Source organism: Podarcis bocagei (assembly GCF_964188305.1).
Source record: "Podarcis bocagei genome assembly, chromosome: 2".
Taxonomy (NCBI): domain Eukaryota; kingdom Metazoa; phylum Chordata; class Lepidosauria; order Squamata; family Lacertidae; genus Podarcis; species Podarcis bocagei.
This window is the reverse complement of record NC_138126.1, coordinates 5,602,647-5,630,241: the sequence shown is the minus strand read 5'-3', so window position 1 is coordinate 5,630,241 and position 27,595 is coordinate 5,602,647. Positions and strand designations below refer to the sequence as shown.

The following is a 27,595-nucleotide window of genomic DNA, read 5'->3' as shown; positions in this document are numbered from 1 at the left end:
CTTTAAAGCCAGGGCACACTATCAGCAGATAGAACTGCGCACACAGAATAGGCGTGAGGCTCTTGAAAGCATACTACAACTAGAGATTTATTAATCATAAATCAGGACAAAGAAACATGTCTCTCTCTCTCTCATGTCGTCTCAGAGAGAACAGGAAAAGCAAAAGCTATACACACAACGGAAGTTCCCAGCATACTGTGCTGGAATGTAAACAGACATGTGACACGTAACAATCCCACGTCTGTTCCTTAAGGTGGAAAGGAAATGTCAACAGAGTTTCCTTCTCTCACTGGTTAGGTGCTTGGGCTCTCTCAACTGCAAACAAGTGCTGCTAACAAGGGAGTACATGCATGGAAGGGGGATGACCACAACGGGGAGAGCTGGACACAAAATTTCTGGACATTTTGAGGCCCCACCTTTTGATTGGCGGTGTGATGGCCTGGGAATCTGATTCAGAGGCTGAACCTAAGGAATCCCAGCCTGCACAGGAGTCCCTGCCTCCAGGGCCGGCTGGGCTGGGGCAGGGGCTTGAACCTGAAGGGCCCTCATCTGTGCCGGATCCTCAGGAGACGACACCAGCTGAATCCACTCTGGCTCCAGAGGTGATTGAGTCTGCAGGTGCTCCTCTCCCAGCCCTGTCAGGGGAAGGTGAGGTTGCCTCTGGGTCCAGTAACCCTCCAGCCTCTCCTGAACTGCAGAGGCTCAGGGCAGAGAGGCGGAGGGAACTAGGTTCTCACATGAGGAGTGCTCACCTTAAGGCGAGTCACCTGTGGGCCGGGACTGCCCTAGGCCTCAGAGGAGATAAAGGCCAGTCAGCCCAGTTCCAGGTTGCGGGAACAACCTCGTTGGTAACCTGTTCCTGCCGGCACCCTGACCTGCTCTCCTGAGTTCCTGACCACGCCCGACTCCTCGCTTTGCACCTCGCTTCGCCCCTGACGGACAGCCTCCTTACCCTTGACCTAGGACCCGACTTCGACCACACTGCACGGTAACCCCCCGGGACCAACACAGGTGGGCTGGCTTGGTGATTCAGAGTGAGAAGCAGAGTGGTTTGGCGGTGGTGCCCCTTTGAGGGAAGCAGCAATGGCAATGGCAATGGCAACAGGAGGTCGGAGCAGAGCTTCCTGGCCAGAAGGAGGCTGCAGAGCCAGGTGTTCCCCATCTCAGATGTGTGCACATCTGGTTCCTCTTGAATGTGAATGCAGATGCCGTGTATCAGCAAATTCTAAATGGGCATATGCTACAGACATTGGCTGGCTGCCGACACCTTGCCCTGGGATATGCAGTGCTTGTTGCCTGAAGCAGACTTCGGACTGATCCATCAGCGCTCTGCATATGTTCTTGTGAACGGGTGGCTGGTTCTCATGGAGGGACACACACTTTCCTGGAAGTCCCCCATTACATTTCCTGCAAATGTCCCAAGCAGGATGCAGCATTCTTTGGTGAGAGGGGCAGGGGGACGCCCACCTGTTGGAGTCCTGTAAACTCTTCAGCACACATCCGAAAGATATGTGCACACATAGCAGAGTCAGCGAAAGCAAGATTGCACAGGAAATGTGGCGTCAAGCATTTATTATTTACAGCAAAGAAAACGAAAGAAACATGGTGTGAGTGTCTTCTCACACATCTCTCTGTCTGGAGAGAGAGAAATAAAGAGCAGAGGTTCGTCAACCTGACTTCCGCTTATACACAAACAATGATAAGAAATGGAAACATCCAATCATGTGACCCTCTGCAATAGTAGCATTGAAAATACTGACGGGATCATCAATTTTTTTTATTGCTACACCATTTGAGGTGGCTTTTTCTTTCCTCAAATGCTCATATGAAAAGATTTAACACTGGACTTCCCATTGTCTCCATACTTTATTTAACCATTACTGACTTATTGCAATAACACATTCACTTGTTGTACAATAAAATATTATTTCTCCTGTGTCCTTAAAACAGCTACAGATGTTATTCAAAGGCTGTGACCGAGTTCAAGCTGCAACAACTGTTCTTAAAAACTTTTAAAAACTTCCCATTTTGAAATAAATACTTGTTTTGAATTATCTTTTTTTTTTTTTTGCTAGATTGGCTAGCTCTGCATATTAGACCAATTCTTGTAACCATTCTAACCTGGAAGGAACTTTATCCCTCTTCCAATTTGTCGCTATTAGGACTCTAGCGGCAACAATGGCGTATAAAAAGACCTCTCTTACATTTCTAGGAATATTGGGGCCTGTGATAAAAAGGCTTCTGGTTTTTTGGGGAAACAAACATTTAACATTTTTAAAAGTTCTATATAGATGTCATCCCAGAAAACCTTGATTTTTTTTACACAGCCACCACATATGGAACATTGTGCCTGTTCCTTCTCCATATCTCCAACAATTACTAGAAACGTTTTTATACATTTTTGAAACTTTCCATGGGGTCAAATACCAAAAGTATTGCATTTTTTGGAATTTTCCCCTCAAGGTATAGCCCACTGTTAATTTCAAATTTACTTTCCATAAATATTCCCACTCTTTCATATCTGTTATACCCCAAATCCTGGGCCCATTTAATCAGCTTTAACCTCCTCCTCCTTGACTTCCCAGTCGAGAAAAAGAAGAAGAAGAGTTTGGACTTGATATCCCGCCTTTCACTCCCCTTAAGGAGTCTCAAAGTAGCTAACAATCTCCTTTCCCTTCCTCCCCCACAACAACCACTGTTAGGTGAGTGAGGCTGAGAGACTTCAGAGGAGTGTGACTAGTCCAATGTCACCCAGCAGCTTCATGTGGAAGAGCGGGGAAGACAACCCGGTTCACCAGATTACAAGTCCAGATTAATAGCTGTTTTCACACACATAATCAGTGTGATACCTTGGTTTACGAACTTAATCTGTTCAGGAAGTTCATTCTAAACCATAGCGTTCTTAAACCAAGGCATGCTTTCCCATAGAAAGTAATGGAAAATGGATTAATCCATTCCAGACAATGAAAAACCCCCACTAAAACAGCAATTTAACATGAATCTTACTATCTAACAAGACCACTGATCCATAAAAGGATGGCAATAATCAATATACTGTACAATAAAATAAATAAGACAGTATTGTAGATGATAAAAAATAAAATTATTTTTTTTTTCTTACATGCACTGATGATAGTAATTGTGTGGATGAGGGACTTTTATAATAATAATTTATTATTTATACCCCGCCCATCTGGCTGGGTTTCCCCAGGCACTCTGGGTGGCTTCCAACTGAATATTTAAAACAATACAGGATTACACTTTAAAAACTTCCATAAACAGGGCTGCCTTCAGTTGTCTCTTAAAAGTAAAATAGTCGTTTATTGCCTTGACATCAGCTGGGAGGGCGTTCCACAGGGCAGGCGACACTACCGAGAAGGCCCTCTGCCTGGTTCCCTGTATCCATTTCTGCAGTCACACAATCAACCAGTAGCTGACCTGGGTTCCACACAGTCACAAAAACAAGTCACAAAAACGAAGTCACAAGTCACAGTCACAAAAACGAAGTCACAAGTCACAGTCACAAAAACGAAGTCACAAGTCACAGTCACAAAAACCAAGTCACTAGCCACAGTCAAAAGTCAGTACCATAAAACGAAGAACAGGACACAGTAAAAAAAAGATGAAAAAGCCACACAAAAACACAAAGGATAGCAAAAACAAAAGCTCCAAATATCGCTTTTGTGTTGTGTGGGTGCTCCGCACTCAACTGCCAACAGACTCAACAGGAAGCCTCTGATTAGCAGTGGGGGACTCAATTTACAAATGGAACACACTCAACAGGAAGCGGAACATGTTCTGTTTCCAAGGCAAAGTTCACCAACCCAAACACCAACTTACAGGTTTCCAGCATTTTTATTCCACGTTGTTCATAAACTAAGTTGTTCTTAAACCAAAGTACCACTGGAGTTGGCACTGTGAATACGATTCACCCACATATTGTGAAAAATATCCATTGTCCTGATTCAGTCCACAATTGACAGCATTGAACCTCTTGGTGCATTGTCATGCAAGTCTGCCTTTGAGGTTCATTTGTTCCAGAAAAGTGAACAAAATACAGTGAATGTGTTTTCACACTGCCCCATCGAAAAATCCCTCAAATTATGTCCATGGTCAACTCTAGCATTCTAGAATTCTATGTAAAATAATGAACATCGAGTGAATGTTCACTACGTTTCTCACGTTGACTGAAGCCCTTTCCACACTCCAAGTATTTAGTGTTTCAGCCCTGTATGAGTACGTTTATGTAAAGTAAGGTGTGTCCTCTGACGGAAACTCTTTCCACACTCCATACATTTAAATGGTTTCTCCCCTGTGTGGGTTCGATGATGAATATTAAGGAAGGAACTTTCGCTGAACCTCTTTCCACACTCCATACATTTAAAGGGTTTCTCCCCTGTGTGAGTTCGTTGATGCGAATTAAGCTGATTCTTCCAGCTGAAGCTCTTTCCACACTCCATACATTTAAAGGGTTTCTCCCCTGTGTGAGTATGTTTCTGTAAAGTAAGCTGTGCACTCTGATGGAAACCTTTTCCACACTCCATACGTTTCCCCCCTGTGTGAGTTCTCTGATGTTTACGAAGTTTATCACGTCGACTGTAGCTCTTTCCACACTCCAAGCATTTAAAGTGTTTCACCCCTGTGTGAGTTTGCTGGTGTGTTCTAAGGGCTCCACTGTGACTGAAGCTGTTTCCACATTGCATACATGTAAATGGTTTCTCCCCTGTGTGAGTTCTCTGGTGTTCACTAAGTCTATGTCGTCGACTGAAGCTCTTTCCACACTCCAAGCATTTAAAGTCTTTCACCCCTGTGTGAGTATGTTTATGTATGTAAAGGTGTGCTCTCTGACGGAAACTCTTTCCGCACTCCATACATTTAAATGGTTTAACCCCTGTGTGAGTTCGCTGATGTGTACGAAGTTGGGAACTCGTACCAAAGCTCTTTCCACACTCCATACATTTAAATGGTTTAACCCCTGTGTGAGTTCGCTGATGTGTACGAAGGTTGGAACTCTGACCAAAGCTCTTTCCACACTCCATACATTTAAGCGGTTTCTCTCCTGTGTGAGTTCGTTGATGTTCTGCATGTGTTCGACTATCAATGGAAGTCTTTCCACATTCCAAACATTTAAATAGTTTCTCCCCCGTGTGAGTTCGCCGATGTGAAGTGAGGTGTGTCTTTCGTCCGAACCACTTTCCACACTCTAGACATTCAAATGGTTTCTCCCCTGTGTGAGTCCGTTGATGTACACGAAGTGAACTAATATGACGGAAGCTCTTTCCACACTCCATACATGTGAATGGCTTTTCCCCTGTGTGAATTAGTTGATGTTTTCTAAGTGTTCCCTTGTCATTGAAGCTCTTTTTACACTCCATGCATTCAAATGGTTTCTCCCCTGTGTGGGTGTAATGATGTAAAGCAAGGCTTGAACTATAACTGAAACTCTTTCCACACTCCATACATTTAAATGGTTTCTCCCCTGTGTGACTTCTATGATGCATATGAAGGGACCAACTTTCACTGAAGCTCTTTCCACACTCCATACATTTAAATGGTTTTTCTCCTGTGTGAGTCCGTTGATGTCTTGTAAGCTTTCCACTCTCACTGAAGCACTTCCCACACTCCACACATTCATATTGTTTTTTCCCTGTATGAATTTGCTGATGTCGTTTAAGAGTGGCATTACTACTATAACTGTTTCCACATTCCAAACATTTAAATGGTTTTCCCCCCGAGTGAGTTCGTTGATGGTTTGTAAGGTTTCCACCATCAATAAAGCTCATTCCACATTCTGCAGAGTCCTGTTGATTGTCTGCACCACCTGCTTCAGAGGAAACGGGAGAAATGATTTTAGGGTTTCAAAGAACATCTTTGTATGAAGGGTGATATATAAATTACATACATAATTATAATTGTCTAGAGCACCAGATACAGACTATCCCTTTAAGTAATCCCTTGCAGGTGACCACGATCGATGGGCGGGAGCTACTGGGAGAAGTCAGCCAACAGACGGTTCCAATGATAATGAGGGTGGCAAGGCACACCGAACGGATAGCGTTTAATGTGGCTACCTTGGGAGGAGCTCCCATTATTTTGGGGATGAGCTGGCTGGCGCTACACGATCCGCTAGTGGGCTGGCATCAGGGAGTGGTCTCCTTTGGGTCAGCGCATTGCCTAGAACACTGCAAAGAGGGGAAGGCTCCGGAAGGGGCCAGAGTCACCTTAGCAGGGACGGAAGTAACAGACAAAGGGAAGGTGCCCCCACAATACGCCGATCTGAGCAACGTCTTCAGCGAAAGGGAAGCAGACAAACTGCCGCTGCATAGACCCTTTGACTGTCAAATCAAATCTATAATTACTAAAAGCATTTCCACAACACCCTTTATCCATATTTCTGTATTAGTCTAGGTAATAATCATCATTTAATCATGTAGTGGGGGGGAAACATGTAAAATCAAAAGGCTGTGAGAGGAAAAGGGTTTCTGGCTCCTCTATGAAAGCAGATTCCAGAAACAAAGAGGAGCATGGGAAAAAGCCTCTCTGCTTCCTTCTTCCTGCCTTTTCCCTCACCTCCATCTTTTCCCCTTGCCAATGTGTTTCCCTCCTCCTGTCTCTTTCCACCCCTGCGCCCATATCTTATCCCCTGCAACTCACCAGATCTCTCTGAGGGCCCTAGGAGGGAATGCTCAACAGTTTTGGAGAGGGATGCAGGAGGCAGCCTGACCAAGTCAACCGTCCATCTTCCTCCTTCCATTCTCGCTAGGTTTGCATTATCAGACTCTTTCATCCTTCCTGAGGAGCTCCCAAGCGAAAACGAGCTGCAGGTTTCTGAGGGATGAAGAAACAAAGGGAGCCTCACATTTAGCTGTTGAAGATGAATTTCACGAAACATTCATAGGGAGGAGGAGGCAAGATGGCGCCAAGGCAAGTCACGCTCTCCGGCGCTCACTTTTATTCTTTTAAAACCTTATCTTAACTGCCCTCCGGATGCCAATTTCTAACAAACGGAAAACATTTTAAAGACTCTGAGCACTTTTATAATTCCTGTTGGCTCTGCGAGCTTCAGCTTGTTCCAGCTTGTCTTCAGCTTGTCCCAGCCTGCTCCCTCCCTCCTTATCAGCTGCCCGGTCAAGGTTGCCAGAGAGGAGAGAACGCTGCTGCCTGAACTGAGAGCAGAGAGAGAAGAGGTCTAAAGACAGAACTGTGAACTGCTTACCCGACCAACGGTGCCTGGAGAAGGAGGGTAAGGAGAGACACGACTGTGAGCCCTGCTTTGAGACTGGCCCATAGACACCCAGCTCTGCTGAACACAGAGAAAGATAAAGCTTGGAGATTCGGGGGTTAACTGAACTGTTTCCATGGTGAAAGAGGGTGCCTTCCTCCTGAAACCCACCATGCAAGAAAAATAGGTCCTGTTCCAATGTGGAATAAATGAATAAAAATGAATCCTTAGCTGAATCAAAGGATTCTCCCTAAACTCCTTTCCGTGTTAGAGGGTGCAATTAATGCTAAGAAAGACTAAGAACGTGTTCAAGGCACATGCTGATCCTGAAAGTGATAGATTTATAGTTTAGAGGTGACTCGAGATAAGAAGGAGAAATAGCAGCTGATAGTTTAAGAACTAGTATGCGTGCTCAAACGCTTCATGGATACGCACCCCTAAAGGAGAAATGGCTAATTTGAATGGACATGGGATCCATGTTATTGGTGGGGGACATATGTGTAGGTGGATTGGGAAGCCTGTAAACTGCAATTTATTAACCAATAGGAATTGTAGGAGGGATATTTGAACACTTTTAGGTTATAAATTATGTGTGTTGTAAGTTGGAATGAGCACTCCTTTACAGCGTGAGCTGAGGGGCCGCCTGTGCATTACTGTAATAAATCTAGTGATGCCCGATCTTGGTGTAGACTCCTTTTTTACACAGAGTAAATTGACGCCCTCTGGGTAAAGATTCCTTGGGACATATTTGTCCAACACCTTGCCAATGTGTTTCCCCCCTCCTGTCTCCATCCATCCTTGCCCTTTCTCCCTGCAACTCACCAGATCTCTCTGAGGGCCCTGGGAGGGAATGCTCAACAGGTTTGGGGAGGGATGCAGGAGGCAGCCTGACCAAGTCAACCGTCCATCTTCCCCCTTCCATCCTCGCCAGGTTTGTAGGATCAGACTCTTTCAAACTTCCTAGGGAGCTCAGAAGCCAAAACAAGCTGCAGGTTCCTGAGATATTATAATAATAATAATAATAATAATAAGAATAAGAATAATAAGAATAATAATAACAATAATAATAATAATAATATATTTATACCCCGCCCATCTGGCTGAGTTTCCCCAGCCACTCTGGGCGGCTTCCAATCACATGTTAAAAACAAGACAGCATTAAATATTAAGAACTTCCCTAAACAGGGCTGCCTTCAGATGTCTTTTAAAAATATGATAACTGCTTATTTCCTTGACATCTGAAGGGAGGGTGTTCCACAGGGCGGGCGCCACCACCGAGAAGGCCCTCTGCCTGGTTCCCTGTAACCTCACTTCTCGCAATGAGGGAACCGCCAGAAGGCCCTCAGCGCTGGATCTCAGTGTCCGGGCGAACGATGGGGGTGGAGACGCTCCTTCAGGTATACAGGACCGAGGCCGTTTAGGGCTTTAAAGGTCAGCACCAACACTTTGAATTGTGCTCAGAAACGTACTGGGAGCCAATGCAGCTCTCTCAGGACTGGTGTGATGTGGTCCCAGCAGCCACTCCCAGTCACCAGTCTAGCTGCCACATTCTGGATTAATTGCAGTTTCCGGGTCACCTTCAAAGGTAGCCCCACGTAGAGTGCATTGCAGTAGTCCAAGCGGGAGATAACTAGAGCATGCACCACTCTGGCAAGACAGTCGGTGGGCAGGTAGGGACTTAGCCTGCGTACCAGGTGGAGCAGGTAGACAGCCGCCCTGGACACAGAATTAACCTGTGCCTCCATGGATAGCTGTGAGTTCAAAATGACTCCCAGGCTGCACACCTGGTCCTTCAGGGGCACAGTTACCCCATTCAGGACCAGGGAGTCCTCCACACCAGCCTGCCCCCTGTCCCCCAAGAACAGCACTTCTGTCTTGTCAGGATTCAACCTCAATCTGTTGGCCGCCATCCATCCTCCAACCGCCTCCAGGCACTCACACAGGACCTTCACTGGTTCTGATTTAAAGGAGAGGTAGAGCTGGGTGTCATCTGCATATTGATGATCTCTCCCAGCAGCTTCATATAGATATTAAAAAGCATGAGGGAGAGGACAGAACCCTGAGGCACCCCACAAGTGAGAGCCCAGGGGTCTGAACACTCATCCCCCACCACCACTTTCTGGACATGGCCCAGGAGAAAGGAGCGGAACCACCATATAACAGTGCCCCCAGCTCCCAGCCCCTCTAGACATTCCAGAAGGATGTTATGGTGTCAAAGGCCACTGAGAGATCCAGCAGAACTAGGAAACAGCTCTCACCTTTGTCCCTAGCCCGCCGGAGATCATCAACCAGCGCAACCAAGGCAGTTTCAGTCCCATGGTGAGGCCTGAATCTTGATTGGAAGGGATCCAAATGGTCCGCATCCTCCAGGTGTGCTTGGAGTTGTCTGGCAACCACCCGCTCAATCACCTTGCCCAAGAATGGTAAATTTGAGACTGGGCAATAGTTGGCCAAATTGGCTGGGTCTAAAGATGTTTTTTTAAGAAGCGGTTTAATGACCGCCTCTTTCAGCGGGTCTGGGAAGGCTCCCTCACAGAGGGAAGCATTCACCACCCCACAGAGCCCATCACCCAGCCCTTCCTGGCTCGCTTTTATCAGCCAAGATGGGCAAGGATCAAGGAGACAGGTGGTCGGTTTCACTTGTCCAAGCAGCCTGTCCACATCCTCGGAGGTAACAGATTGGAATTGATCCCATGTAACAGGACCAGACAGAACTCTAGCAATAAACTTTGCAAAAGCATTGCAGGAGATCTTGGGGTCTCTACCAGGCTGGTGGTGCAGGTGGTTCTGATAGAATGTGAGGAAAGAAGAAACAAAAGGAGCTTCACAGACCCTGCAAGCATTTTCCTGCCCCAGACATTTAGCTGTTGAAGGGTATGTTTTTCACTATTTCTGTGGTGAAAGAGGGATGCTTCCTCCTGAAACCCACCATGCAAGAAAACCCAGCTGCCTAGACGGCTGGGATAGAAATAACATTATTGTTATTGTTATTGTTATTGTTATTGTTATTGTTGTGATGATGATGACGATGATGACCTGAAAGAGGATCTTCTTGAGAAAACTAAGAGGACAGGAACTTTTAAAAGAAGGGGGGGATTATAATTTATCTAGGAGCCCATTGTAAATAGATGAAAGCATTAGCAGGATTTTAACCACACCGGTAAGGTATTAAAGATCACGGACCATTCAGATGGATGGGAAAATATGGACAACGGACTGATATGGAGTTGTAGATGGTAATATTAGGACACACAGGGGGGGGGAGAGACTAGTCATGAGATGCAGTGTAATCTCTGTTTATGGATTTGCAATTTATTTTGTTATAAATGTATTTGTTACTTTTAAAAAAACCTATTTTTAAAAAATAACCTTTCCCAAGTGTAGGGGTCAGATGGGATTACCATGAGGAATTATAAAATTACCGCAGACAGTGAGAATGGGACCTTACTATTCTTCTACTCTAGTATTAAGCACAGGAGTCCCCCAGGGATGTGTGCTAAGTCCCTTTCTCTATTCCCTGTACACATTTGATTGCACCCCACTGTATAAGTCCAACAAAATCATCAAATCTGCGGATGATACAACAGTGGTGGGGCTCATCAGTGAGAACGATGAGACTGCTTATAGGAAAGAAGTACAGGGGTTAATTCAATGGTGTAAAGAAAATAATCTCATGCTTAACACCAAAAAAAACCAAAGAACTCATAATTGACTTTAGGAGAAAGAAAAGTGTATTGTTACCATTGCACATAAATGGCGAGGAAGTGGAGAGGGTTCGTAGTTTTAAATACCTGGGCATTTATATCTCGGAGGACCTCTCATGGACTGCAAATATTAATATGGTTGTGAGGAAGGTGCAGGGGAGGTTGTATTTCCTGAGAATGCTCAGGGGACTGAATCTATCCCAGCACCTACTCCTGTCCTATTATTATAGTACCATCAAGAGTGTCTTAACCTATAGTATATTATCGTGGTATGGGAGCAGCTCTGAAACGGATAAAAAAGCTTTACAGAGAACAATTAAAATTGCCCAGAATGTTATTGGGCTCCGACTACCAACCCTGGATGAGATCTTCACGTCTCGCATCTTGAAGAAGTCACATAATATCCTGAGAGATCCCACCCACCCTGCTCACAACTTCTTTGAACTATTGCCTTCGGGCAGAAGATATAGGACAATGAAAACACGAACCACACGCCTTCTGAATAGTTTCTATCCAAGAGCTCTGACTGCACTAAATAATGATCTCAGGGCCAGTTGCAAGGTTTAGCAAGCAGAGAGTAGGAAGGAATGAGATAGGTTTTAGGTTATGTTTTAGGTTTTAGGTTATGTTATGCCTTAATAGGTTATGTTATATTCTGGATTTTATGTTTTTATAAATTATGTTTGAATAGGATGAGAGTGTCGGACATACGTGTAAATGTATATGTGAACCCGGTCTTTGGATGGGTGTTTGATTTTCGTTGTTGTGTATACTGTGTATATACGGACAATGACAATAAATTTATCTAAATCTAAATAAAAAAGATAAAAAAATTTTGCAGGAAGAAATATCTGGATATGAAAATGAGAAAAGAGAGGGAGGGTTATAATATGTAATAGAAAAGCATTATGAACCGTGGAAAGGGGGGAAGGAAAGTCGACATTAAATGTGCACATTATATTTGGGTGAGGATGGTGTGTTATTTGTAAAAATAAAAAACAACAACGAAAAATGGAATTTACTATAAAATTCCAGAGAGGGGCATCCTGTGAGGCTACAACAGATTGCAATGGGTTGCTTTGAAGTCAATTCAGCGCCAAATAATAATAATAATAATAATAATAAGAATAAGAATAAGAAGAAGAAGAAGAAGAAGAAGAAGAAGAAGAAGAAGAATCCCGCGCGCCCCCTCACCGCCCTGCGCGTATTTTGCCAGAACAAAGGCAGCAACCCTGAGCAATTCTGCCCCACGTCGATCGAAGGGCGGGCTCGGTGAAAGGCAGCGCCCCACGTTTGGATCCCCCAGAAGATCCGGCTTCCCCATTGGGAGGAGGAAGGGGGCAGGAATCCAGCTTCCAGGGAAGAAAGGCTGCGGGGGGGGGGGATAGGACGCCCCTCGCCTCGTGCAGGGATGTGACTGAAAGGAGCCAGAAGGCTGGGCGTCCCTCCCAGAGATCCTTCCCTCCCCCCCCCTCAGCCCCCCAACACCCTCGTATTCGGGTCCCCCACCCACGAAATCTCCCCCCAGGCACGACTCACCCCTCGCCCTGCGCGCCGCATCTCTTCCTCTGCATCAGGAGGGACCACCCAAGACGAGCGGGGAGGGGAGGCGGGGGAGGGACAGAGGGAGGGTCTGTTCCCAGGCCTCTCTAGGCAGCCGGGCTCTCTCTATTCCCTTCCCCCTCCCATTGGCTCCCTCTCCTCCCCAAATAGCACTACCTGCGCGCCGCGCCAGTTGCGCTTTTCGGGTCAAGGCAGGAGGAGGGGTCCGGATCCCGCAGAGAAGGGCGCTGGATTTGAGACTTGGGTGCAAAACCAGCCTGGCTGGAGGATAGGTGCCCTCGCGGGCATCGCTTTCACGGCAATATATATATATATTGCCTTGAAGGTGATATTGATACACACACACACATGCACATGCACACACACATATGCACACATATATATGTTGGGGGTGTGCATGACATCAAATGCTCTTGCGGAAAGATGGACCACCTTCACGATGCACGCGCTTTGCAAAGGCGTCTCTGGAGGAACTTGGCCAGATCTGTAACCTAAGAGTGCCCCCCCTCCCCTTCCGCCATAGCATCTTTCCTTTCCCCCGTCGTTTACCTGCCTGGCTTGGCGTGTCCTTCCTTAGAAAGGCTTGGGTTCAGTCTTCCTCCCACTGACGGGTTTAAATGACTACAGCCTTCTCTCTGCTTTAGTCGGTTTAATATGCTGCACAGGAGCCACCTCCGAGGAGCCCTAGGGTTTCACACACCCCCAATAAAATATTTGAGGGGGCCGGGTCCTTCCCCTCAAGTTGATGGGCACTGCCAGTCAAATGGGGTGGCTGCACTGCGTCATGTGATCAATTATGCAGGACGCAGATTACTTGGACCCCCGCAATATTTTATTCATTGGCACCTCCAATATGTTGCATTATTTTTACAATGGCAATCTGCCTTTCCTTCAACAAGCTGCGGGCGACGTACACACTTCTTCTGTCTGCTCTCCATCTTATTCCCACAACCACCCTGTGACAAAGCAGGCACTGTCTGCAGGCGCCCCCAGTGCAGCCCAATACTCCTCTCCCATTGGAGGAACCAACCATGGAGGTTGTTTTTAAAAGTAAATAAATTATTTACGCTTTTCAGATTTATACATTTCATCAAATTTACAATCATCTTAACATTTCAAAACTTGACTTTCTTCCCTCTCTTTCCACAGTTCCTTAAATTTATTTTTCATATTTTCTGCATATCCTAATCTACTTAAATCGCTTATTCATTCATCCACTTTACAAATATACACCTATAATACTGCAGGTTATTACAATAATCCTACGAATGTTCTTATCTGTTTACAGTTTGAGGAGAACCTGATCTTACAGGGTTAAACAGCTCAGTAAATGCATCCTGCCTTCTGTGGAGCGGAGGGATCCTGTGTCACATTCAGAATCTGTTTTATTTGTTCTATTCTGGTTTCGCTTTTGTACAGAACAGACATGTCTCACATTCTGTTTGGTACTGGATAATTTACTGCTTCTGTAATAATAAACGCTTTTAGCTTAGGAGAAGCTGTGTGGGCTCTTGATTTATGCACACTAACGGCACACACAGAAGACAGAAGGCTAAGGGCTTTGATCACTGTGTTTTTACTCTGCTACACTCAGAAGTCCGGAAAAGAGGCTGCAACAAAAGCTTGCAGGACCTTTTCCCCCTGAGCAATAAATCTCAGAGGTTATGGACACAGAGTTATGCTGTAAAGGCAAGCAGAGCTTTCATTTCTTTGCTGTGCTGTGTGCTGAAGAGCTACAGAGAAGTCCAGCTCTGAGATCCTGCCTGGTGCTAAGAGCAGAGGCAGTAGAGCTTCCTGGCTGAAGCTGCTGGAAAGCTGTGTGCTGCAGGCTGCAGGCCTCTCATCAGAAGACGGCTGGCACGCGTGACTACTGAGCCCCGGGGGAGGAGATGGCAGAACTTCAAGGGACTTTCAATGTCCTGTTTGAAAGGCTCAACAGCCAGAATTGGGAGGTCTGGTCCAGAAGAGCAAGGGGATGGTTATTTTAGGATATTTCCGTTCCACCTTAAAAGGGAGCAGGCTTTGTAAGTAACAGAGTCTGCGCATGTCTTGTTCACAGGATGTTTATGTTTTTGCTATTCCTTTCGATTTCCCCAGTCGGTTGGACTCACTGACTGAGAACGGTCATGTTTTTCTTTGTTCTGTTCTACGCTAAATAAAGTCTGTAAATATGCTAAATATGCTCTTCTGCGGTGCAGCTTTCTGCCTGTGTTTCTGCTGATAAACATTGTGCACAAGCCTGGAATGTGGCAATCTATTTCGAGGCTTCGTGTCGCTAACTGCTGGATCTGCCTGTCTACGGGAGATCGATGGACGTCCGGCAGCCGGCTTGGGGCCATGATGGACAATATCTCCCTGGCAGTTTCCCAACAGGTTTTGGGCCACAGGGCTCTGGAGCTGCACTCAGAGGGAACCAACTCCAGCCTTCCAGGCTGCTGCTGGAGCTGCGGCAGCAGACGTGGAGGCTCCTCTGAAGAGAGAGCAGCAGGTGCTGTGTATGCTGAGAGCTAGCGTGGACGCTTTGCTATTGCCCCACCTTGAGGGTCTCAAGATGGCTCAGGCTGCTTGGCAGGAGCTGGAGAGTGTTTGTGTCACCACAGCGGGAGCCAAGGGCCGAGCGGGAGCCAAGGGCCATGAGGGAGTTGAGGGCCAAGTGGGAGCTGAAGGCCACGTTCCTGAAACCACAGCTGGGAGCTGATGCTTTGTCTCCGGGAAGCCACGTGATTAAGAGGCCTGGAGACAGAGAGCTGGGGTTTGAGCTTTAGGCCCAGGCTGTGTACCCAAAGGTGGGGGTGCAGGGAACGCAGGAAGGAGTGGAGGGGATATTGTGCAGGCATTTGCTTCGAGATGCTGCTACAGATTTGGGTCCCCCTCCCATCTCATGAGCGACTGCCCTGTAGAGGCTCTGGAAGGACCCAAGGTCATCTCCTGTAGCAACCAACAGATAAGACCCAGCACATCTGCGAAACATGGGAAGCAGAAAACAAAGGGAACTGGCAGAGATGGCTCTAAACAAAGGCACCTAGCAGCTTCCATGGCATAAGTAAAGGGTTGTGAACAGGACGCTGTGCTGACCTTTGTAATCAATTCTGGTGCCTCCCACCACCTCGTGCCATCTAGTGGTCTTTTGCGGAACTGCACCTCTGGGAAATCTGGGAAATCTGTTTGTCTTGCAGATGGAACCAAATGTCCTCTGACACAATCTGGCTCACTGTTCTGCTCTTTCTTACAGGAGTCAATAGGGGCGTTTGTCGTCCCCGGATTGTCCTGCTGTCTGCAATCTGTTGCCGCTCTTCTTGCTGATGGTTACAGAGTCTGTTTTGAGAATAACGTGTTTTATTTCCAGGGATGGGCAACAACTGGTCAGTGTGGAATGTAAAGATAGGCTGTTTGTGCTAGAAGCTTCTCTTGCAGGTCCAGGTACCACTGAGGCAGCTCAAGCGCAATGTGCCAACGTTCCAGTCCATGATGCATGCCATCATCTTTGGCACCAGAAAATGGGTCACGTGTCCTGGGATTACGTGAAGAAGATCCCAGAGTGCTCTGAGGGGTGCAAAATGAAGTCATGTGCTAAATTTCTTGATTACAGGGCTTGTAAGCAGGCAAAGGTGAAAACGTGCTCCTACCCAAGGTCTGAAAGAGTGACCACCAGACCTTTTGAGCTGGTGCATGTAGATTTGTGTGGCCCCATGCCAGTAGCCAGTCTGGGCGGGGCGAAATATGCTCTCACTCTGATAGATGATTTCTCTAGAAATGAGTGGCTATTCACATTCAAACACAAGAGTGAGGCTGTGCCACTGATCAGAGACTAGATTGTGGCAGTGGAACTGCAATATTCCACACACGTGTGTAACTTTCAGACTGACTACGGTGGGGAATTCACCCCACCTCTGCGCTGCAAAGTTTCTTCTGCCAGAAGGGAATACATCACAGGTTAACAGTCCCCAACAGAATAGCGTTGCAGAACGCAGGAACAGAACGCTGCAGGAGATGTCCGCAGTGTTGCTGTTTGATACCGGGCTCCCCCAGCGCTTTTGGGGGAGAGGCCTGGAAAAATTCTAATTTCACGTTGAACCGGTCATTCAAGTTCTGTTGTAGGGGACACACCCTATTTCCTGCTGCACAGCAAGAAGCCCAAGGTGTATTTGGCTGCGAGGCTTGGGTCCTTGTGGCAAAGGCCAGGTGCAGAAAGGGTGGCCCTAGGTCCCAAAAGATGGTTTTCTGTGGGTATGAGCCAGGGACCAAGGGGTGGAGATTTGCCTATCCAATAGGCAATCAGTCCAGGATTCTGCTCAGCAACAGTGTTGAATTCTGTGAGCAGAATGGGTGGACACGCATACATGGGAACCCTGATGTTCTTTCGGAGAGTCTGCTTGACTCTGATGATGAGGAAGAGGTAGAGGTTGAACCTGCTGCTGAGGCACAGAGTCCTGACCCAGAGCAGGTAGAGGGAAGAACTTCTCCAAAAGCTTGAACAAAGAAGTGCTCCTTGCTCAGCCACAGGTTCAACTGAGAAGTCTAGATGGCGCAGTAAGTCGGAGGGGGAGCTCTCTGACACCAAGGACATTCTAACTGGCCCTAGTGGGTCAGAGCAGGTACCTGAAACAGAGTTGAGACGTTCAGCTTGCACAACGAAAGGTAAACCTCCTGACAGGTTTGCAGTCACAACTGTGTGGGTTGGTATGGCACAGTGTGAACCTGAGAGTTTTGAGGATGTTCAGAAACTGCTTCAGGAAGAAGCCAGGAAATGGCATGAGGCAATGCAGAAGGAGATGCTCAATGGAGTCTCTAGGTGTGTTCTCTCTCACGACGTTGCCAGTGGGCAAACAGGCCATGAGCAGCCGCTGGGTTTACCGTCTTAAACCCACAGCAACTGGAGAACCACAGTACAAGGCTAGGCTAGTAGCCAGAGGGTTCATGCAGCAGAAGGGGCTGCATTATACTGAGGTATATGCTCCTACTTCCAGAAGTGAAACTCTGTGCATGCTCTTAGCCATTGCAGCACAAAGAGGTTTGCAGGTGCATCACTTTGATGTGGCCTATTTGAACTCAGAGCTCCAGGAGGATCTGGACATGCTTCCTCCTCCAGGGTTTGAGGGCAATGGGCCAAATACTGTATGGAAGCCTCACAAGTCCATTTATGGCTTAAAGCAACTGGCCAGAAAGCTAGGTTTCAGGAAGAGTCTTGCTGACAGCTGCCTGTACCTTAAAGGGTCAGGAGAGTCACAGGAAATGGTGTTGATCTTTGTCGATGACATCATACATGTCTCGGGGCAAACAAACAGGTGCAGAAGTTTGCCAAAGAGCTTGGAAAGTGGTTTCAGCTCAAGAACCCAGGTGCAGTAAAGATCTACCTAGGTGTACAGATAGACAGGACTGAGGATGGAAGCTTCTTGCTCAGTCAAAAAGGCAAGACTGAGCAGTTGCTTGAGAAGGTCAGAATGTCTGATTGTGCAGGGGTTGACACCCATGAATACAAGCTATGAGAAAGACAGTCACTTAGCAGAGCGCGTGGAGTTCGAGAATGCTGAGCTCTTGCAATCAGCTCTGGGTAGTCTGTTGTATCTGTCCCCATGGAGCAGGCCGGACACTGCTTTTGCTACCAATCTCATCAGTAGGGAAGCTACAAAGCCCAGTGTAAACACCTGGCATGGTATCAAGCAGGTGCTGCATTACCTGCAGGATACCAAGGACTTCAATCTCAAGCTGTCAGCTGCAGGTGAGACTAGGCTCACTTCCTGGGCAGATAGCGACTGGGCAAATCTGGATAACAGGAAGTCCGTATCTTGGATGGTAATAAAGTTTGGGGAATCTCTAGTTGGGTGGAAGTCCCAGAAGCAAAGTCTCATTGTGCTGTCCTCTACTGAGGCTGAGTTCAGCACACTGTCAGAGTTGTGCCGGGAACTGGCGTTCTATAGATGCCTGGTGCAAGAGATCTATGGGGATTGTTGCCTGCCCATCAATGTTTAGGAGGACAATCCACCCTGTCTGAAGTTGGCAGAATCTGGGCAGTTTAAGGCCAGAACCAAGCATATAGACATACGATTCCAGAATGTGTGTCAAAGTGTACAGTCAGGTTTGGTGCGGATGAAGTACTGTACAAGCCACGGCAACCTGGCAGATGGGTAAACGAAACCTTTGAGCTTCCAGCGTCATGGGGAGTTCTATGAAGGTTTGAAGTTGGGGTAAATGGTGATACTTACTGGTCCCTAGTAGCGCAGAACGAGAGGGGGTGTGAGGAGAACCTGAGCTTTCAGGGTTAAACAGCTCAGTGAATGCATCCTGCCTTCTGTGGGGCGGAGGGATCCTGCATCACATCCGGGATCTGTTTTTCTTGTTCTATTCTGGTTTCGCTTTTGTAGGGAACAGACATGTCTCACATTCTGTTTGATACTGGATAATTTACTGCTGCTGTAATAATAAACGCTTTTAGCTTAGGAGAAGCTGTGTGGGCTCTTGATTTATGCACACTAATGGCACGCACAGAAGACAGAAGACTAAGCGCTTTGACCGCTGTCTTTTTACTCTGCTACGCTCAGAAGTCCGGAAAAGCAGACTGCGCAACAGAAGCTTGCGGGACCTTCTCCCCCTGAGCAATAAATCTCAGATAAAGTTTATCTGTAAATATTCAATAAACCATTTACATTTTTTATTTAAAAAATTATTACCTTGATTTCTTAGTCTTCTGGTAAGTTTCACCATTTCTGCATATTCTTTCCATTTTGGGGCAAGTAAAATTCTATACAGTTTCTATACAGAAAGAGAGGTGGAGTAAGCGCTTGGGGATGCTGACATGAAGTCAGCTGCAATTTAAAGCAACAGTAGGGAATGTAAAAGAATGGGCTGCTGACGGAGAGAGGGGGGAAGGGGCATAAAGGGGAGGGATGAACATGAGCATCGGGATGCCAAGCGAAGCGCACTGCTGCCATGTTTTCCAGGGGACATTTAATGAAAACTGGAGACATTCTGGGGACACAAGTTTGGACTTGAAATCCTGCCTTTCACTCCCCTTAAGGAGTCTCAAAGCAGCTAATAATCTCCTTTCCCTTCCTCCCCCACAACAAACACTGTGAGGTGAGTGGGGCTGAGAGACTCCAGAGAAGTGTGACTAGCCCAAGGTCACCCAGCAGCTGCATGTGGAGGAGCGGGGAAGCCAACCCGGTGCGCCAGATTACAAGTCCATTGCTTTTATTAATGGCTGTTTTCACACACAAAATCAGTGTGATACCTTGGTTTACAAACTTAATCTGTTCAGGAAGTCCATTCTTAAACCATGGCGTTCTTAAACCAAGGCGTGCTTTCCCATAGAAAGTAATGGAAAATGGATTAATCCATTCCAGACAATGAAAAAAACCCACTAAAACAGCAATTTAACATGAATCTTACTATCTAACAAGACAATTGATCCATAAAAGGAAGGCAATAATCAATGTACTGTACAAGAAAATAAATAAGACAGTATTGTAGATGATAAAACTCAAAAAAAAAAAAATCTTACGTGCACTGATGATAGTAATTGTTTGGATGGGGGGCTTTTATCCATTTCTGCAGTCACACAATCAACCAGTAGCTGAACTGGGTTCCACACAGTCACAAAAATGAAGTAACAAGCCACAGTCAAAAGTCAGTACCATAAAACAAAGAACAATTCACAGTAAAAAAATAACAATGAAAAAGCCACAAAAACAAAAACAGTCAAAAGCTTTTGTGTTGTGTGGGTGCTCCGGACTCAATGGCCAACAGACTCAACAGGAAGCCTCTGATTAGCAGCAGGGGACTCAATTTACAAACGGAACACACTCAACAGGAAGCGGAACATGTTCTGTTTCCAAGGCAAGGTTCAGCAACCCAAACACCTACTTATGGGTTCGGAGCGTTCTTATTCCAAGTTGTTCATAAACTAAGCTGTTCTTAAAGCAAGGAACCACTGGAGTTGGCACTGTGAATACGATTAACCCACATATTGTGAAAAATATCCATTGTCCTGATTCAGTCCACAAGTGACAGCACTGAACCTCTTGGTTCATTGTCATGCTAGTCTGCCTTTGAGGTTCATTTGTTCCAGAGAAGTAAGCAAAATAAAGTGAATGTGTTTCCACACTGCCCCATCCAAAAACCCCTCAAATTATGCCCAGGGTCAACTCTAGCATTCTAGAATTCTGTGTAAAAGAATGAACATCGAGTGAATGTTCACTAAGTTTCTCATGTTGATTGAAGCTCTTTCCACACTCCAAGCATTTAGTGTTTCACCCCTGTGTGAGTATGTTTATGTAAAGTAAGGTGTATCCTCTGACGGAAACTCTTTCCACACTCCATACATTTAAATGGTTTCTCCCCTGTGTGGGTTCGATGATGAATATTAAGGAAGGAACTTTCGCTGAACCTCTTTCCACACTCCATACATTTAAAGGGTTTCTCCCCTGTGTGAGTTCGTTGATGTGAATTAAGTTGATTCTTCCAAATGAAGCTCTTTCCACACTCCATACATTTAAAGGGTTTCTCCCCTGTATGAGTACGTTTATGTAAAGCAAGCTGTGCACTCCGATGGAAACTCTTTCCACACTCCATACATTTAAATGGTTTAACCCCTGTGTGAGTTCTCTGATGTTCACTAAGTTTATCACGTCTACTGTAGCTCTTTCCACACTTCAAGCATTTAAACTGTTTCACCCCTGTGTGAGTTTGCTGGTGTGTACGAAGGTGGGAACTCTGACCAAAGCTCTTTCCACACTCCATACATTTAAATGGTTTAACCCCTGTGTGAGTTCTCTGATGTTCACTAAGTTTATCACGTCTACTGTAGCTCTTTCCACACTCCAAGCATTTAAAGTCTTTCACCCCTGTGTGAGTATGTTTATGTAAAGTAAGGTGTGCACTCTGACTGAAGCTCTTTCCACACTCTAAGCATTTAAACTGTTTCACCCCTGTGTGAGTTTGCTGGTGTGTACGAAGGTGGGAACTCTGACCAAAGCTCTTTCCACACTCCATACATTTAAATGGTTTAACCCCTGTGTGAGTTCGTTGATGTACTGCATGTGTTTGACTATTAGTGGAAGTCTTTCCACATTCCAAACATTTAAATGGTTGCTCCCCCGTGTGACTTCGCTGGTGTGAAGTGAGGTGTGTCTTTCGTCCGAACCACTTTCCACACTCTAGACATTCAAATGGTTTCTCTCCTGTGTGAGTCAGTTGATGTACTCGAAGTTTACCAATATGACGGAAGCTCTTTCCACACTCCATACATGTGAATGGCTTTTCCCCTGTGTGAATTAGTTGATGTTTTCTAAGTGTTCCCCTGTCACGGAAGCACTTTTTACACTCCATACATATAAATGGTTTCTCCCCTGTGTGGGTGTAATGATGTAAAGCAAGGCTTGAACCAGAACTGAAACTCTTTCCACACTCCATACATTTAAATGGTTTCTCCCCTGTGTGACTTCGATGATGCCTATGAAGGGTCCAACTTTCACTGAAGCTCTTTCCACACTCCATACATTTAAATGGTTTCTCTCCTGTGTGAGTCCGTTGATGTCTTGTAAGCTTTCCACCCGTACTGAAACACTTACCACACTCCATACATTTAAATGGTTTCTCTCCTGTGTGAGTCCGTTGATGTCTTGTAAGATCTCCACTCATACTGAAGCACTTACCACACTCCAAACATTCATATTGGTTTTCCCCTGTATGAATTCGCTGATGTTTAAGAATGTCATTACTACTACAACTCTTTCCACATTCCAAACATTGAAATGGTTTTCCCCCCGTGTGAGTTCGTTGATGGTTTGTAAGGTTTCCACCATCAATAAAGCTCATTCCACATTCTGCAGAGTTCTGTTGATTGTCTGCACCACCTGCTTTGAAGCAAAGGGAGAAATGCTTTTAGGGTTTCAAGGAATATCTTTGTATGAAGGGAGATATATAAATTACATACATAATTATAATTGTCTAGAAAAAAATAAAAGTGGTAGAAGTGTTTCAAATAAATAAATAAATAATCTATAATTACTGAAAGCATTTCTACAACACTCTTTAGCCATATTTCTTTATCAGTCTAGGTAATAATCATCATTTAATCAGGTAGTGCAGGGGAAACATGTAAAACCAAAAGGCTATGAGAGGGAAAAGGTTTCTGGCTCCTCTATGAAAGCAGATTCCAGAAACAAAGAGGAGCATGGGAAAAGGCATCTCTGCCTCCTTCTTCCTGCCTTTTCTCTCCTCTCCATCTTTTCCCCTTGCCAATGTGTTTCCCTCCTCCTGTCTCTTTCCACCCCTGCGCCCATCTCTTATCCCCTGCAACTCACCAGATCTCTCGGAGGGCCCTGGGAGGGAATGCTCAACAGCTTTGGGGAGGGATGCAGGAGACAACCTGACCAAGTCAACCGTCCATCTTCCTCCTTCCATTCTCGCTAGGTTTGCATTATCAGACTCTTTCATCCTTCCTGAGGAGCTCCCAAGCGAAAACAAGCCGCAGGTTCCTGAGGGAAGAAGAAACAAAGGGAGCCTCACATTTAGCTGTTGAAGGATGTCTTTCACTGTTTTCATGGTGAAAGAGGGTGCCTTCCTCCTGAAACCCACCATACAAGAAAAATAGGTCCTGCCCCAATGTGGAATAAATGAATAAAAATGAATCCTTAGCTGAATCAAAGGATTCTCCCTAAACTCCTTTCCGTGTTAGAGGGTGCAATTAAGACTAAGAAAGACTAAGAAAGTGTTCAAGGCCCATGCTGACCCTGAGAGTGATAGATTTATAGTGTAGAGGTGACTCGAGATAAGAAGGAAAAATAGCAGCTGATAGTTTAAGAACTAGTGGGACGCAGGTGGTGATGTGGGTAAAAGCCTCAGCGCCTAGGGCTTGCCGATCGAAAGGTTGGTGGTTCGAATCCCCGTGGCGGGGTGCGCTCCCGTCGTTCAGTCCCAGCGCCTGCCAACCTAGCAGTTCGAAAGCACCTTCGGGTAGTAGATAAATAGGGACCGCTTACCAGCGGGAAGGTAAACGGTGTTCCGTGTGCTGCACTGGCTCGCCAGATGCAGCTTGTCACGCTGGCCACATGACCCGGAAGTGTCTCCGGACAGCGCTGGCCCCCGGCCTCTTGAGTGAGATGGGCGCACAACCCCAGAGTCTGGCAAGACTGGCCCGTATGGGCAGGGGTACCTTTACCTTTACCTTTAGTTTAAGAACTAGTATGCGTGCTCAAACGCTTCATGGATACGCACCCCTAAAGGAGAAATGGCTAATTTGAATGGACATGGGATCCATGTTATTGGTGGGGGACATATGTGTAGGTGGATTGGGAAGCCTGTAAACTGCAATTTATTAACCAATAGGAATTGTAGGAGGGATATTTGAACACTTTTAGGTTATAAATTATGTGTGATGTAAGTTGGAATGAGCACTCCTTTACAGCGTGAGCTGAGGGGCCGCCTGTGCATTACTGTAATAAATCTAGTGATGCCCGATCTTGGTGTAGACTCCTTTTTTACACAGAGTAAATTGACGCCCTCTGGGTAAAGATTCCTTGGGACATAATTTGTCCAACAATTTTGGTGGAGCATGCAGGCAGGTAAATCCAGATTGCCAACCTCACCTAGCGAAGCCCAGACGACACCTTTAGCGCATGACCGGTCCGACGGAGTTCCGTTGCTGCTGGGACCTCAGAATCCCACCAACTTAAGGGGACACCTGTGAGACTCTATACCAGGGGTCAGCAAACTTTTTCAGCAGGGGGCCAGTCCACTGTCCCTCAGAACTTATGGGGAGGGGCGGATTATATTTTGAAAAAAATATATGAACAAATTCCTATGCCCCACAAAGAAATTGACGCCCTCCGGGTAAAGATCCCTGGGACATATTTGTCCAACACCTTGCCAATGTGCTTTCCCCCTCCTGTCTCCATCCATCCCTGCCCTTTTCCCCTGCAACTCACCAGATCTCTCTGAGGGCCCTGGGAAGGAATGCTCAACAGTTTTGGGGAGGGATGCAGGAGGCAGCCTGACCAAGTCAACCGTCCATCTTCCCCCTTCCATCCTCGCCAGGTTTGCAGGATCAGACTCTTTCAAACTTCCTAGGGAGCTCAGAAGCCAAAGCAAGCTGCAGGTTCCTGAGATAATAATAATAATAATAATAATAATAATAATAATAATAATAATAATAATATGTTTATTCCCCGCCCATCTGGCTGAGTTTCCCCCAGCCACTCTGGGCGGCTTCCAATCACATGTTAAAAACAAGACAGCATTAAATATTAAGAACTTCCCTAAACAGGGCTGCCTTCAGGTGTCTTTTAAAGATAAGATAGCTACTTATTTCCTTCACATCTGAAGGGAGGGTGCTCCACAAGGTGGGCGCCACTTACCGAGAAGGCCCTCTGCCTAGTTCCCTGTAACCTCACTTCTCGCAGTGAGGGAAACGCCAGAAGGCCCTCGGCGCTGGATCTCAGTGTCCGGGCTGAACGATGGGGGTGGAGACGCTCCTTCAGATATACAGGACCGAGGCCGTTCAGGGCTTTAAAGGTCAGCACCAACACTTTGAATTGTGCTCAGAAACGTACTGGGAGCCAATGCAGGTCTCTCAGGACTGGTGTGATGTGGTCCCAGCAGCCACTCCCAGTCACCAGTCTAGCTGCCGCATTCTGGATTAATTGCAGTTTCTGGGTCACCTTCAAAGGTAGCCCCACCTAGAGTGCATTGCAGTAGTCCAAGCGGGAGATAACTAGAGCATGCACCACTCTGGCAAGACAGTCGGTGGGCAGGTAGGGACTTAGCCTGCATACCAGGTGGACCAGGTAGACTGCAGCCCTGGACACAGAATTAACCTGTGCCTCCATGGATAGCTGTGAGTCCAAAATGACTCCCAGGCTGCGCACCTGGTCCTTCAGGGGCACAGTTACCCCATTCAGGACCAGGGAGTCCTCCACACCAGCCTGCCCCCTGTCCCCCAAGAACAGCACTTCTGTCTTGTCAGGATTCAACCTCAATCTGTTGGCCGCCATCCATCCTCCAACCGCCTCCAGGCACTCACACAGGACCTTCACTGGTTCTGATATAAAGGAGAGGTAGAGCTGGGTGTCATCTGCATACTGATGAACACCCAGCCCCAACCCCCTGATGATCTCTCCCAGCGGCTTCATATAGATGTTAAAAAACATGGGGGAGAGGACAGAACCCTGAGGCACCCCACAGAGTTTGCAGGGCAGTAGTTGAAGAAGGAGCAAAAAGGGTTTTCTTGTGTGTGTGTGTTTCTTTGTGGCTGATTAGCTGTTTTCCCTGTGTAAAGGTCAGAGGGGGCAGGGTTTCTGTTGAGGCAGGGGATTAGCTGTGGGAGGAGCTTATCAGAGTTTGCAGGGCAGCGGCGCGCGCCTAGCGGCGCGCGCAGTTATACCCATCTTTTAGATTTAGGGGAGCTAGTCTCAAACGTTTGTTGGGGGAGACCTAGGTTTTTTTGTGGGGGAAGTTATTTGTCCTGTCTTCAAGCTTTTTATGATGGAGGACCTCTGTAGCCACCCCCAACGACACGATCTCAAGATGGAAGGGGAGGGAACAGCTGCAGTCGCCTGCGATTCCTGCACAATGTTTGCCATCTTGCCAAAGGTTGCAGGCAGCTTTACCTGCAGCAATTGCATGTTGATTGCCCTCTTAAAAGACAAAGTCCAGCAACTGGAGGAACGTGTAGCTACGCTCCAAAGAATTAGAGAGCTGGAGCTCTTCTTGGAAGCAACAGAGCACACCGTCCCCACCAAGGAGGAGACAGGGGACTCCCCTGAGAAGGAGGATAGTTCACCAACACAGGAGCCAGATATATGGAGAAACGTGACTCAAAGAAGTAGGAGGCCCAGGGTTCACTCTGATTGTTTAGAAATACACAATCGCTTTGAGGTCCTCTCCCCTAGCATGGAAGACGAAGAGCAGACTCCATTTGAGGATCTCTCCCTCATTACAGTTGATCAGGTATATGAAGACGAGCAGCAAAGTCAATCCTCAGGGAATGTGCAGGCGACCTTGGAATGGACAGCTCACGGAAGAACCCCGACCAAACCCAAGAGGAGGCGTGTAGTGGTGATAGGGGATTCCCTACTGAGGGGAACAGAAGCAGTGATCTGTGGGCCTGACAAGATGTCTCGGGAAGTGTGCTGTCTCCCCGGGGCTAAGATCCAAGATGTAACTGAACGACTGCAAGGAATCATAAAACCCACTGACAAATTCCCCTTCCTCTTGGTTCATGTGGGAACCAATGACACTGCAAGCAATAGCCTCCAGAAGATCAAAAGAGACTACGAGGCTCTCGGCAGGAAATTGAAGCAACTAAATGCACAAATTGTCATCTCGTCTGTCCTCCCAGTTGAACGACGTGGCCCAGGGAGAGAGGGGAAAATAGTGGAAGTGAACAGCTGGCTTCGCAAATGGTGTAAACAGGAACGGTTTGGATTCTTAGATCACGGACTGCAGTTTCTTGAAGATGGACTTCTGGCAAGTGATGGGCTGCACCTCACAACGGTTGGGAGAAATGTTTTTGCCAAAAATCTCAGAAACCTCATCAGGAGGGCTTTAAACTGACTAATGTGGGGGAGGGAGACAGTGCTCCTGATGGTAGGAGTCTATCAATTAATGAAGACGATCATCCAAATGTCATAGACCAAATGGAGCAAACAGCACGCGGACCTAGTGGTGGGAGGAAAAAATCCTTAAATAAGAGAGACGGGGGAATGATTAATGGACTTCAATGTCTGTACACTAATGCGCAAAGCATGGGAAATAAACAAGATGAGCTTGAGCTCTTGGTACAGCAAACTAAATATGACATAATAGGCATCACTGAAACCTGGTGGGATAAGTCCCACGATTGGAATGTAATAATGGGGGGATACAATCTATTTCAGAGAAACAGACCAGACAAGAAAGGAGGAGGAGTGGCGTTATATGTCAGGGATGTGTATACCTGTGAAGAGATCCAAGATTTAGAACCTCAAAGCCAAAGTGAGAGCATTTGGGTCAAAATTAAGGGAGAGAAGAATAACAGAGACCTCATTGTGGGAGTTTACTATAGATCCCCAAGCCAAACGGAGGACATGGATGATGCCTTCCTGGAACAGATGGCCAAGCATGCAAAAGG

General features: G+C 46.5%; 1 protein-coding gene across 7 annotated transcripts in view; it reads right to left on the bottom strand.

The window, feature by feature from the left end:
• Window positions 1-1,555: 1,555 nt before the first annotated feature.
• LOC308580394 (uncharacterized protein) overlaps window positions 1,556-27,595 on the bottom strand; it is a 60,907-nt gene continuing 34,867 nt past the window's right edge. For 2 of the 7 annotated variants that reach the window (XM_081181927.1, XM_081181925.1), the window contains exons 4-8: window positions 24,414-24,587; window positions 22,791-22,964; window positions 8,045-8,218; window positions 6,655-6,828; window positions 1,556-5,824 (exon numbers count right to left, since the gene is read on the bottom strand). In XM_081181927.1, coding sequence (XP_081038053.1) covers window positions 4,215-5,824; window positions 6,655-6,828; window positions 8,045-8,218; window positions 22,791-22,964; window positions 24,414-24,587 — 2,306 coding nt within the window. In that variant the 3' untranslated portion in view covers window positions 1,556-4,214. Of the gene's footprint in view, window positions 5,825-6,654; window positions 6,829-8,044; window positions 8,219-12,465; window positions 12,581-13,038; window positions 13,060-22,790; window positions 22,965-24,413; window positions 24,588-27,595 lie in introns of those variants that run through there. The other 5 variants (XM_081181928.1, XM_081181929.1, XM_081181933.1 and 2 more) reach the window with 4 other exon arrangements.